Source organism: Phoxinus phoxinus (genome assembly GCF_949152265.1).
Source record: "Phoxinus phoxinus genome assembly, chromosome: 7".
In the NCBI taxonomy this organism is placed as follows: domain Eukaryota; kingdom Metazoa; phylum Chordata; class Actinopteri; order Cypriniformes; family Leuciscidae; genus Phoxinus; species Phoxinus phoxinus.
The window spans coordinates 18,657,253-18,671,209 of record NC_136882.1 but is presented as its reverse complement, the minus strand read 5'-3'; the positions used below and the strand labels follow the sequence as shown (position 1 = coordinate 18,671,209).

Below are 13,957 nucleotides of genomic sequence, written 5' to 3'. Positions count from 1 at the left end.
TATCACATATGTTTTAAAAAAGGGTCAAAATACCTCCACGTGACATTATTTTTTTGATATTCTGTTTATTTAATCTTGCATGGGTCTCTTTATCACAAGGCAACACAATATTTGCCACTTTCACTGCATCTCAGTTATAGACTAAGTTTATAATTTTTTTGATGGACTGGTGAAATGTCCGAAACAGAGGTGGCTTGCTTACAAACCAGGTGTGCATGCACTATGAACGTCAAACTGAAGGTGCTGCTGCTGTGCAGTGAATTACTTAACAGACAGCAATTGTATGAAGTCACCTGCTGCTAAGCAAACTTCGGATAGACTTTGAAAGCACCACAATGCAATCTAATAATTATCTGTAACACGGCTACAGAGATAACCAAGCAAAAATATTTTTTTCTGAAATAAGTACTTCAAATTTTTTTTTTATTGCATTTTCACAATCTGTTCTATACCCATACATTTGTACATAATGATTTGAAACATAGCCAGGCAAAACTAAAACATGTAGGCCTACTATTGTAGAAAAAAAAGGTAAAAGTTCACACTCGGTATTGGTTTTGTGAGGCTTTATTCAAGTCATGGATCCAGGTCATGGAGGTATTAAAGTTACAAAAACACAGATTAAAGAGGTTTCTTACAATCACCCCACAAAAAAAGGACAACAAGTTGACTTTATGCATCTACTCCTTCTTCTTTTTCTGAGTTTTTCTGAAGCACTTCCTGAAACAGAACATGCAGCTTTTGACAGTCACAAAAATAACAGTCACTAGAATGAGAATGAGAAAGCCAATGACATCCAGAGAATGATACTGAATCCAGTTCAGCTCATGGGCTGCGGATCTGAGATGATCTGCCCCTTTGTGCCTCATGACAAACTCAGTCCAGAACACAGCCAGGTCCAGAGGCTCAATGGGACGGTCTCTGTGAATAGCTGAAAGCTCGGACATCTTCTCCTTGTAGCTGTTGGGTCAAAAATGGAGGAAGTATTTTTATATTTTGTTGCATACAAAAGGATTGCACTATCTACACACTGAAAACTCTTTGTTTTAGGATTTACTCAAACAATTTTCACTCAGAAATTTCTAGTAAATTTAATAAATAATTACAATTTTCACTCAGAAATTGCTAGTAAATTTAATAAATAATTACAATTTTCACTCAGAAATTGCTAGTAAATTTAATAAATAATTACAAATAAATTGCAAGTAACACGATTAATTAAATGTGAAATTTTGAAGTAGAAAGACTAAAATAGTAAAAAAAAAATATTAACATGCAAACATGCCACTTTGAGTTTTTTTGAGTATTGCCACAATACTAAATAAATGTTGTCTGAATCCACACAGAATGTTTTTGTGCATTTTTAATGCACAGGCTGAACGTAATACATATGTTTACCTTTTGTCATTGAGGACCTTTCTCAATGCAACCAGCAGTTTTTCTGCGGTCACATCAAAGATACTCAGGGCTTCTGCAACACCCCGAGCCACTAAACGCTGGGCGTTATCCCCTTGGTCTCCAAACAGAGGAAGCATCACCATTGGCACCCCATTACAGATTCCTTCATAGATTCCATGTGATCCGCCATGTGTAATAAAAGCCTTAACCTTAGGATGGCCTATAACATACAAGAAAACAACACATTCCGTATGTTAGTGTGTCTGTGTTATCAAATTATTTTGTATTGAATTATAATATGCATGGTAATTCAAACATCATGTACCCCCTGAGTCTTGCCATCAGTTCCCAAAAAAAAGCACACTTATTTAAATAAAATGTCTTCCAGGAAGGTTAGAGGGTCAAAGGAGAATATAAACATACCCAAGAGATCATTTTGTGGAAGCCATTTCATCAGTTTGACATTCTTTGGAGCATTTTCAGGGACTGGTCCAGTGTACCTCCATAGCACCTACAAATCAAAGAGAGCTAAAGGTTCATATTTTGAAGCCATGTAATCATGAACATTCAGTATATGGTGACATGCATTATTTTGCATAACATTATTTTGTTTCACAAAACACATGGCTGGCCATCAGAGTTGCTAAGTCTTTAGCACGGCAATGTTACAGACGCAATAATTGCTCTTTTTAACCGAAATGGTGCTGTTACTCAAGCCAGAGTTTTATGCATTGTACTCTGCAGGACAGTGGCCCTCCAGGCCCGAGTTTGAACACCCCTGGTTTAATGTTACAACCCACATACTGACTGTAACATTTTTTTTTACCATCAACAGTTATTTTATTCAACATCTTTATGACTTTAGCTGCTTTTGGTGCAACAGGAAGACATTTCTTAAATAATAAAATATGCAGCCATCAATTCATCATTTGTAAATAGTCTTATTTAAACAATCAGTGGCTGGAGTTTACATATCTTATGAGTTTTGTGGACAATAAAATCACAGTTTTTATTTCAGTGCATTTATACCGTGATGAGATGGCCGTTTGGTCCTTGAATAACATCCTGGGGGAGTTGGAGGACATAGAAAGTCCTAGAAATGGTTCAAGGAATTACTTTTTCTTTTTTCTTTTTTTCACAGAACAAATGAGAATACTGGAAAAAAAAATCCTTTTCAAATGGGGTGCCCGATGCAGACTGCATGATGTGCATATATGCCTGCCCCTACCACCCAAAACCAGAATTTATTTTCAGACCAGGTTGATTATTTTGGGCTTTTTTCTTCTCCCAGACCAAGGGGCATATTACAGAAACTTTCTATCTTAAAGGACAAGTTTGGTATTTTACACTTAAAGCCCTGTTTACAGATCGTATCTGATGAAATAGAACGGTTAAGATTAAAATTTGGACACATGCTCCTGTCCCGAGAATTTTAGTTTTATTTAGCGTTTGTGGACCTATTTTGCCAAACGCGTCACACCCAGATTCTTCCGTTGAGAGCTTGAATAATAGACACCAGTTGGTGGCGATAATGCACCTTTGCCAATTGCAAGCAAACCGCTGGCATTTCATTTAATACACAGAAGAAGCAGAAGAAGAAGCGGCGGAGGAATAACGTACCTCACACAGCACATTCAATACAATCAATGGAGTTGGACAAACACTACGATAAAACCTGTTGGAAAGCATCTTTTTCAGCGTTTTTTTTTGGGACCGTATCAGTGAACACCCCTGACCACTCGGTGAGTTTCACGTCTTTGTAAACGAAAGTTTAATGTGTTTTAGGAAGGAATCTGCCAGTGCACATAGACAACCATTGTGGGGGTGGGGGGGGGGGGGAAGCTAAATAAAACTAAAATTCTCGGGACAGGAGCATGTGTCCAAATTTTAATCTTAACCGTTATATTTCATCAGATACGATCTGTAATCAGGGCTTTAAGTGTAAAATACCGAACTTGTCCTTTAAGTCTTAAGGTAAGATCTGACAAGTAAATTTGGGATTTTTCACAAATTCGTATTACAGAAGCAAATCTTAAGTTGATTTAGAATTCTTATCCTATCTTATAAAATCTCATCTTATCTGTAGTTAGGAAATCTTAAACCCCTCAATTGAGTTCGGTAATAAACTCTCAGGTCTGTTACCAAGCAACCAACAACACGCAAACAGCTGCTGGGATGTAAAACGGAAAAACTGGAGAATGGAGAAACAAAATAAATGGTGCTTTTCATTAAGTAAAGTTTTTATAAGCTTGATAGAAAAGGTAAAGCCTAATCCTTCTATTTCATAGGAATCTGTAATTATTTTCTAGAATTTTGTCGTCAAAGTGCAGCACATCATTTCTTTTCACCATCAAACATCACTGTTCTTCAGCTTGTATCGTTAATAAATGTGACGCCATTCTCAGACAGGGCTATTATGTGATTTTTACAGTAATTCATTTCACAAATAATTTTGCCGTTAGGACATCATTGGGGTTGTCCTAAAGTTAAGACAGTTATTAGGATTTTTTGTGGAGTTAAGAAGCTTCTGTAATACCCTTTTACTATCCGTGGTTAAGATAAGATTATGCACTTAGAAAAAAATAAGAATTTTGTAATAGCTTTTGTTCTAAATTAAGTCCTAACTGAAATTGCCATGGCTACCAAACAGATAGGATAGGATCTTTCTGTAATGCACCCCCAGGTAACTTATTTCTCTGGCAAAACATAACAACACTGCTGGCCATTCTTGGACCCCAAAGGGTTCTTTAACATGATAATCATAGTGTTACTTTAAAGATTGCATTTCAATTGTATTTAAGCATTTAAAAAGTAGTTTTAGTTTTTTTTAAGTGTTCCACACTTACCCTCTGAGGTATCTGCCTAAATGCCTCAAAGAACTCTCTGGCTTTGGCCTCGGGTAACTGTGACACCATGGAGCCCAGAGTGAAGACCACAAACCCATGCTCTCCAGAACCATTCGCAAACTCCTCCAGCTCCTGCACAGAGGACACACATCATCAGTATTGAGCAGATATCACGTTTCATGGACACAAAAGCGCAAGCTTTCACTGAGAACTATACTCCTTTTCAATGTAAGCAGTTCTTCCTTATTTGTTATTTTTTTTGCTCGCTCGCTCACTCACTCACTCACTCACTCACCAACATGACCTTGCATGTTCAAACTTTGAACTTCTGAAAAGCAGCATACTGCAACAATAAAACCTCTTGGTAAAAGAGTACATTTCCCTTTTTGCTTACTGAAAAGTACACAACATAATTACAAAGACAATGCATCTCATTTCCCCTGTGCTTCATGCTTTAAACACAAAGGGGTCCCTCATTTCCTCTTGAAGATCAGTGGTCAAATGAAAAAAAAAAAACACTTAGCCTCCAATTAAAATCATGCTGGATCAGAAAATTCTAAAATTATGCACAATATCTTAACTCCTAAACTGACTCTCTGAGTGGTTCCACGTTCATTTATACACAAGTACAGCCTATGACCATAGTTGATTGCAGATTAGACAGTTAAACATTGTTCATGATTGTGCAGGTTGGCACTCTTAAACAATTAGAGTTATGCAGATTTTGGTTGTCCTGAGGTCGTTTAATAAAAGTGCTTTTATTGCATTAACTGTACAGTCTTGTAAACGTTGTAAAATACATGTGACATGGGAAAGCTCTGTATTTTGAGACAGCATAGAACTGAGAATGAACTATGCTCATTAACATCTTACCTTTGTCAGTGGACCCCTTTTTGCACAGTTGATGCCCCCTATATGAACCATGTTTGGCATTTGAGGTTTTGGGAAATCAAAGGTAAAGTCATACCTTAGAAGCCAAACTGCAGCGTGCTCTAATAGCTCTTTGTATGTAGTGTCCTTCTGCAGATATCTACTGGCAAGTTCATCAGCGCTGGCAAACAGTTTTCGGCAAAGGAACATTTCAAAAACTGTCAAAAGCATATTATTTACTCTCTGAGGGAAAGTCATCTTATCTGAGTAACCGGTGAACAAGCGCGGGACAGAAGACGGAGGCGAGGGACACTGAGCGGCTGACTCATCAAGCCGACAGGGAATCAAACGCAAAAAGTAAACGGCGGGAAGTGAGAAGGAATCGGCAAGGATAGTGCCACACGGCAGGAAAGGATCGGTGAGCAAAACATCAAATCCCGTCTCTCTTAGACTCTTCATCAGGGACTCGTCGTACAGCAGCCCTTCACAGCCTTTCACCTGCATATTTGTGAACTCTATCAGGTTCCCCAAATTCACAAAAATATCAATCAATTGTGGAGGCTTCTCAAATGCATTCTTCTCTATGTTGTCCAAGTTTGCCTTTAAATCAGCATGGGTGAATGGCACACGAAAATACTTAGTACTGTAATTGGCAGACGCCCTAATCAGAACATTAGTTTCAGGGACCAGGACCACCATCTCATGACCCCTCAGAGACAACTCTTCCACCAGGATCTTCATGCTTAGCCAGTGGCTGCCATCCATTGGCATGACAAGCACCTTTCCAGCCTGCACAGGCTCTGAGGAGAAAAAGCTTAGCCAGGCTAGAAGCCCCAGAGCGGGAACACTCAGTGATCTCACCATTCTTCTAATGTTTGTACAGTAGACAGCAACTGGAGATATAAGAGATATAAGTTAAATGTAGCCTAGCTCTGGGTTAATATTTCAAGAACGTACGAGCATATAAAAACGGTCACAGTTATATAAAGATAGCTTTGTTCAAAGGTCAAGAGGACCATGTTAGCAAGAGGTAAATATGCTGGTAACACTTTTCAATAAGGTTCAACATACATGTTAACATTAATGCATTAAAGGCTACATGAACTGTAATCAATACGCTGCCTGAAGAAAACACATGCAAATAGAAAAACACCCGCAAATTAAGAAAACATCTCCATCAGTTTTACAAAACATGTGCTCCAAATACTCACAACACAACTAAATACAGAAACGCGCTGCAAAAGTTCACAACAACCAAATGCACAGAACGGAAATGTTTCCAGGGGGACACTCCCCAATAAGTGACGAACCCGGCTGGATTTTTTGCTGCGTCTCAATCACATTCACATTCAGTAGGTCTCAATCATAGACAGTATATAAAATTCGCGTATACTAGCATGCTTAAACTAGCCTACGCCCTAAAAGTATTGAGAGTGAGGAGTTGTCGTCATGGTACAGAGCCCCTCCCCTCGATCTCACCCTCTCAGCATTTTTGACCAAATAAATGCAGCCTTGGTTAGCAGAACAGACTTCAAATCTTACCGACCCCAAACATTTAAACCGTAGTGTTTATGAGGAAAAAATCACATAAATAAATTACATTTTACTATATATATTCACATAGAAAACATATATATATATATATATATATATATATATATTGTGGCATTGAGCTCTGGTTAAACGGGGTGGGGGGAGGAACTGTGCATATACTACTTAAGGGGGACAAGCACGGACTGATTTAAGTGATGCACCAAACTCATGCGGTGAAGACGCCACACAAATACGGCGCTGAGAATGAATTGGGTGAGTAAGATATATAGTGTTTGTGCTGGGGTTTCATGTGATAAAGGGAATAGTGTGCAGGTGTTTTAAGTATTTGTATTTGTAGATCGCAAGCGCTCCCGAGAACCCCGGTAACCAGAGCGGCCTGAGGGTAAAATTGATGTTTTAAAGGTATGAAGTGTTTGTTTAGTTAATAATAATTTACACCTTTATCTTGATTTAAGTGATTGTATGTGAATTGATTTATTTTTGTATGTTTGTAACAGATTGCCTTGGTTTTGATTTAATTTGTCCTATTTTGTGGAATGATTTGTTGATTTATTTTGATTTATCTGGTTTCCTTTCTGTAAAGGATTGTTATCTGTTTCATGCCATTCCTGAGTGAGGGTGGATGTTTAAACCAGATTTTAAAGACTTTGTATGAATAAAATTAGTATTTATTAAGATATTTTACTACCTTTGTGGTTCGTGTAAGCACCCACACAACAGAATTTGGCGACGAGGATGGGGTCCCTAATTTAGGTGTACTCCGGTTTTTTTTTTTTCTCTCTCTTTTTTTTCTCTCTGTTGTTGTTGCTTTGTTTGTTTTTGTTTTTTTGAGGACAAATTAAATCAAAACCATGGTGAAGACGGAGACGATCGGCAAATAAGGGCTAAGGACTACGGCACAGAGGATCATAATGGAGGAGCTTCAGGATCAGCTGGCAGATCTGAAGAGGAGACTAGCGCGGGAGAAAGAAGAGAAGGATAGATTGGCTATTGAGAACGAGAAACTGTCAAGGGGTGCTGTAATGGACACTGGGACTGTGCGGCAAGAACGAAGCACAACAAAGGTAGAGGTGGTTTATGTTCCCAGAGAGAAGAGATGTAAAGTTTATACTGGTAAATCTTCAAGTGTACCTCTGAGTGATTGGATTGAGGACCTGAAAAGTGTGTTTAAGGCCCGTAATTTTACACCAGACCAAGCAGTTGATTACATTTGGGAACATCTAGATGGTGAGGCAAAACAGGAAATTAAGTATAGATCTAAGGAAACACGGTCCAGGCCAGAGGGAATTTTTGAAGCTTTGCTTGAAGTATTTGGAAGTGCTCAATCATTTACTGCATTACAGAGACAGTTTTTTGAGAGGCAACAAGGAAAACATGAAACGCTAATTGAGTTCTCCCATGCATTAATGGCTTTGTTAAAAGAACTACAAAGTTGTAACCCAAGGGGTATGTCAGACGAGAATGTAATGCTTAGGGATCAGTTTGCAGAGAATGTGAGAAGTAAGGAACTCTGTAGAGAGTTAAAAAGAATTAGACAGAATTCAAGCTTAACATTCCTTGATGTCCGCAAAGAAGCTGTGGAGTGGGCTGGTGACGGGGTGAGGGTTTCAGAAACATCGTTTGGGTCTGAGAACCTCAGTACTATAGAGAGTGAAGCGGTGATTGCAAAACAGAGTGCAGATCCAATGTTAGTGGAGCTGTTTGGTATGGTGAAAAGCCAGCAAAAGCAATTAAGTGATTTAACTGAGAAAATGTCAAATTTTCAAGCCTTTAATAGGCAGCAGCGGGGAGTATCACGAAGATTTTATTCATTTGATCCCTCTGGACAGCCTATTTGTTTCAAATGCCAGAAAGTGGGACATATTGGGCGTTATTGTAGTGAGATTGTGAACCCCAGTCAAGTATGGGGGCAGCAGAGACACCCTGCGGATGATGTATCCAATCCCCAAGCCCAACAGCCTGGCCCGTTAAACTAACACCCTTTGCTGTGGAGAGCCACACAGTAAGTGAGGGGTTACCTGGCTCTGTGGTTCAAAGAACTAGCCTGGAAATCTATAAACAATTGGTGGGTCAATGTCCAGTTACTGTTGTTAATATGGGGGGTGTTAAAATAAATAGTTTGATTGACACTGGCTCTATGGTTTCCATGATGACTGAGAGTTTTTTTAAACAGCACATTGCAGGAAAGGATGTAGATGCATTGAAGGAGTGTGGTTGGCTGGTGTTAAAAGCAGCAAATGGCCTTGATATCCCATATGTGGGTTATCTAGAGCTAGATATTAATATCCTTGACCAAATTCTTCCAAAACAGGGGGTGTTGGTGGTGAAAGACACATTTGACACAGAGACAAGAGAGAGAAAGAAACTGGTTCCTGGTTTAATCGGTATGAATGTAATTCAAAATTGTCATAACCTTTTGAAGCAGCAATTTGGGTCTCAATATTCAAAAAGTTCTATGATGCAGCAATGTGAGGCTTCTTTGAAACAGGCGTTGGAAATCTGTCAATTGTACGATACACAAAATCAGTCTTTTGTGAACCTGTTGGCCCAAAGTCCAGTCAAGGTGCCAGCAGGTACGCTTCAATTGGTTTGTGCAGCGAGTGGGTACACTAGACTCATGCCAAAGGAGTCTTTGCTTTTGGAGCCTTTGATAGAGAGTGAGGGGAGTTTACCAGCAGACCTTTTAATTGTAGGTTCAATAGTGTCCCCAGAAAAAGGACAATTGCTGGTCCCAATTATGAATGTGGGGACTAGTGATGTTATTTTGTACCCACATGTTCGACTAGCTTCTGTACATAGGGCTGAAGTGGTGGCCAGTGGAGGGGATCTCGATATTCAGTTTACCCCAGTACAGGAAGAACAAAATTTTACGGTTTTTATTGAGCAAAGTAATGTGTCACAGTCAAAGGTAATAGCTGCTCAACAAGTTCGGACACTTAATTTTCCTCTGTTGAATGTGGAGCATGAAGGGAAGGCCAGAAGTTTGTTGAATAAATATGCCTCTGTGTTTGTTGAAGGAAGTGAGGATTTGGGGTATACTGATTTGATTGAACATCAGATCCCATTGGTAGATGAGGCTCCAGTGTGTCAAAGGTATAGAAGGTTGCCCCCTACTCAATATGAGGAAGTTAAAGCTCATATTAAATTACTTTTAGAGCAAAATGTAATTAGGGAAAGCTGCAGCCCATATTCTTCACCGATTGTGATTGTAAAGAAGAAGGATGGATCAATTCGGATGTGTGTGGATTATAGGCAGCTGAATGCTAAAACAAGAAGAGATTCATATCCCCTGCCTAGAATTGAAGAATCTTTAGATGTGTTGAGTGGAGCATGTTGGTTTTCCACCCTGGACCTGGCAAGCGGATACAATCAAGTGGCAGTGGCAGAAAAGGATAAACAAAAGACTGCTTTTTGTACGCCGTTTGGCCTGTTTGAATATAATCGTTTACCATATGGTCTGTCCAATGGGCCAAGTACTTTCCAACGTCTGATGGAACGTATATTCAGTGATGAAAGTTTTCAGTCAGTGCTCTTGTATTTGGATGATGTGATTGTGTTTTCGTCAACAGTGGAGCAACATTTGGAGAGATTGGAGAAAGTCTTGCAACGATTTCAGCATCATGGTCTCAAAGTTAAGCTCAGTAAATGCTGTTTTTTCCAACAAGAGGTACGTTACTTGGGTCATGTCATTTCTAGGGAGGGAGTGGCGACAGACCCTGAGAAGATTCAAGCAGTAGCAGAATGGCCGAAACCTCAGACAGCAAAAGAGCTTAGATCTTTTTTGGGATTTGCAAGCTATTATAGACGTTTTGTGCAAGGATTCGCTAGGATTGCAGCACCACTACATCAGTTGGCTGCTATTGGGGAAATACCAAAGGGTAAGAAGCAAAAGAAAAGAGTATATGTGACTAGTGAACAATTCAGACAGAGGTGGGATGACAAACATGAAGAAGCTTTCCAAACACTGAAAAGGAAATTAACTTCTGCTCCTGTGTTAGCCTATGCTGACTTCACTAAGCCTTTTTTTCTTGAAATAGATGCCAGCCATACAGGACTCGGAGCGGTGCTCTCCCAGGACGTGGGAGGTAAGCGGAGGCCAGTGGCTTATGCTAGTAGAGGTCTGAGGGAGTCTGAACGTAATATGGATAATTACAGTACAATGAAGCTGGAGTTTCTTGCCCTTAAATGGGCAGTAACCGAGAAATTTCGGGACTATTTAATTGGGAATAAGTTTACGGTGTTTACAGATAATAACCCTCTGAGTCATTTGAAGACTGCCAAATTGGGGGCTGTGGAGCAGCGATGGGCTTCGCAGTTGGCCATGTTCGATTTTGAAATTTTGTACCGTCCTGGGAAGAAGAATGGAAATGCCGACGCCTTGTCCCGACAAAAGTCGGCAGGAGCACGACAGTTGGCCGTGTCAGAGGGAGTGACCCCCACATTTAATGGTGAAGGGGGACTGGAGGACGGAGACAAGGGGAGTGTTTTGCCACAATCTGTAACTACAGTGGATGTTATTTCTGTTTTCCCTGAATTTCAGACACAGGATCTGCAGAGCTGGCAAGAACAGGATCCTGCTATTTCCCGGTTCAAGTTCTATTGGAATAAGGGGGAAGGGCCAGGTAAGAAAGAGCGAAAAGAGGAGTCAAAAGACGCACTTGAGCTGTTAAGACAGTGGGATAAAGTGGAAGATCATGAAGGCATCTTTTATAGAGTCGTTGCAGATGCTAGAGGGGGCTGGGTAAAACAGCTTCTCTTACCTCAAGTCTTAAAGCAGGAAGTTCTTGGTCAGCTGCATGACCATCAAGGTCATCAGGGGATTGACCGGACGTTTAAGCTTGTACGTCAACGCTTTTATTGGCCCGGGATGTACCAGGATGTTCAGGAGTTCTGCAAACATTGTCTTCGATGTATCGTGTCTAAGGATGTTCAGCCTAAAGTAAAAACGGTGATGAATAGCATTCAAGCATCTAAACCCTTGGAGGTTGTGGCATTGGATTTTACTTTGCTGGAACGTTCCCGGAGTGGAAGAGAAAATGTGCTTGTCATAACGGATGTATTTTCTAAATTCACAGTAGCCGTACCTACAGCTGATCAGAGGGCCATAACAGTGGCAAAGGTGATGGTCAAGGAGTGGATTCATCGATACGGAATTCCAGCCCGGATTCATTCTGACCAAGGACGGTGCTTTGAGTCTGAAGTGGTGCAGCAGTTGTGTAGAATGTATGGCATACAGAAGAGCCGAACAACAGCATTTCACCCCCAAGGTAACGGGCAGTGTGAACGTTTTAATAGAACTTTACATGATCTCCTCAGGGCCCTTCCTTCTGAAAAGAAAATGAGATGGGATGAGTATTTGCATGAAGTATTGTTTGCATATAATACTACTGAAAATGCTACGACTGGATTTTCCCCATTCTTTTTAATGTTTGGCAGGAGTCCTGATCTCCCAATTGACCATTTGTTGAGGGGTGGTACAGTGGAAAAGAGAGGAGGAGGTACGGTGGAGACCTGGGTGATTGAACATCAGCACAAACTGCAACAGGCTTATAGGCTGACACAGAGACGGTTGCAGAGTATGGCCAAGCAGAGACAAAGACATCAAGGGGTGATCAAAGATGCCAGCTTGAATCCAGGGGATTTGGTTTATCTGCGTAATCGCAGAGTGAGAGGAAGAAATAAAATCCAGGATGTTTGGGAGGACTTGCCTCACTGTGTGTTGGAAAGATTGGACCCGGATAAGGCCGTGTATAAGGTAGTTCCAGTGGATCAATCGCGTCCACCGAAGAATGTGCATCGTTTGGAGCTACGCCGTTGTGGACCTCTGCAGAAGGAGCCTGTATGGTCAAGGGAGCATCAAGGGACAGACTCAAGTACAAGCATGGCACTGTCAGAGTCTGAGTCTGAGGAGGATTGGGAGGAGCTCCGGGTGGTGGTACCAGAGAACCTGTCTTCGGGGGTTGAGAGGGAAATGAGTGCAGAAGAAGTAGCTTCCAGAGATGACGAGAAATCAATAACCACTGGGACAGACTCCACTGTTCGACGCTCCCAGAGGGCCACAGCGGGACAGCATAGCAATCTCTTTAGGGAGCCACGATCGGTGCAGGGTATGGAAGCTGCAGCAATCCCCACAGGGTCAAATTATGGTTTAAGACCCTCTTCTAGCGAGGTTGGGGCAATGGAAACAGTCTTAGATCTTTTGCTGCAAGTGATGTATGAATTAAAAAGAGTGAGAGGGGGTTAATGTTGTTTTTTTAAAGAGTTGTTGTCAGGAAATGTACATAGTGAATCATCGGGACGATGATTTGACAAGTGGGGGGTGGATGTGGCATTGAGCTCTGGTTAAACGGGGTGGGGGGATGAACTGTGCATATACTACTTAAGGGGGACAAGCACGGACTGATTTAAGTGATGCACCAAACTCATGCGGTGAAGACGCCACACAAATACGGCGCTGAGAATGAATTGGGTGAGTAAGATATATAGTGTTTGTGCTGGGGTTTCATGTGATAAAGGGAATAGTGTGCAGGTGTTTTAAGTATTTGTATTTGTAGATCGCAAGCGCTCCCGAGAACCCCGGTAACCAGAGCGGCCTGAGGGTAAAATTGATGTTTTAAAGGTATGAAGTGTTTGTTTAGTTAATAATAATTTACACCTTTATCTTGATTTAAGTGATTGTATGTGAATTGATTTATTTTTGTATGTTTGCAGGGCTCGCAAAATCGCCCGCCCGACGTCCCGGGGCTATTGTGTTTTCCACTCGGGCTACCAAAATGCATAACCGGCCTGCCCGACGGGCGATCTGAAATAGTGTTCGCTTCAGTCTTGTTATAATCAGATTCAGCGCGTTCTTCATCTTCAATCCGCAGTGGCGCCGAACAGAGCGCACGTCAGAAACAGAGGACAGGGTGTGTGTGTGTGTGTATCTGAGCCTCATTGGTCTGTCACTGCTCGTCAATGTCAGAATATTAGAGATTACCAATCAAATCAAAGTAGGCGGGATTTATATTCACAGAAGCGGCTGAGCGCGAATTTGAGCAGAGCGACTCGACGCTTCAGTTTACGGTCAAGTGCGATAAGATGTAAGTAGCTAAACTAAATATTTCACATTTGACAAACGATACTATTATCAGGCAAACGAATTTACTTGTCTAATTTCGCCATTTTTAACTGAAAATAGGCCTTTGTAACGTGACTCATGTAATGTAATTAGTTTACTGTCATTGTGAGGGGACGAGAAACATTAACAAAGCCGTTTTCATCTTGTTAGGCACAATATTAATAACGAA

The 13,957-nt window shown here is 40.8% G+C and overlaps 1 protein-coding gene across 5 annotated transcripts in view; it reads right to left on the bottom strand.

Moving 5' to 3' along the window:
• Window positions 1–551: 551 nt before the first annotated feature.
• LOC307001255 (UDP-glucuronosyltransferase-like) overlaps window positions 552–13,957 on the bottom strand; it is a 46,385-nt gene continuing 32,979 nt past the window's right edge. For 4 of the 5 annotated variants that reach the window (XM_079617511.1, XM_079617508.1, XM_079617507.1 and 1 more), the window contains exons 2-5: window positions 4,245–4,376; window positions 1,822–1,909; window positions 1,399–1,618; window positions 552–960 (exon numbers count right to left, since the gene is read on the bottom strand). In XM_079617511.1, coding sequence (XP_079473637.1) covers window positions 681–960; window positions 1,399–1,618; window positions 1,822–1,909; window positions 4,245–4,376 — 720 coding nt within the window. In that variant the 3' untranslated portion in view covers window positions 552–680. Of the gene's footprint in view, window positions 961–1,398; window positions 1,619–1,821; window positions 1,910–4,244; window positions 4,377–5,117; window positions 6,686–13,957 lie in introns of those variants that run through there. The other variant, XM_079617509.1, reaches the window with a different exon arrangement.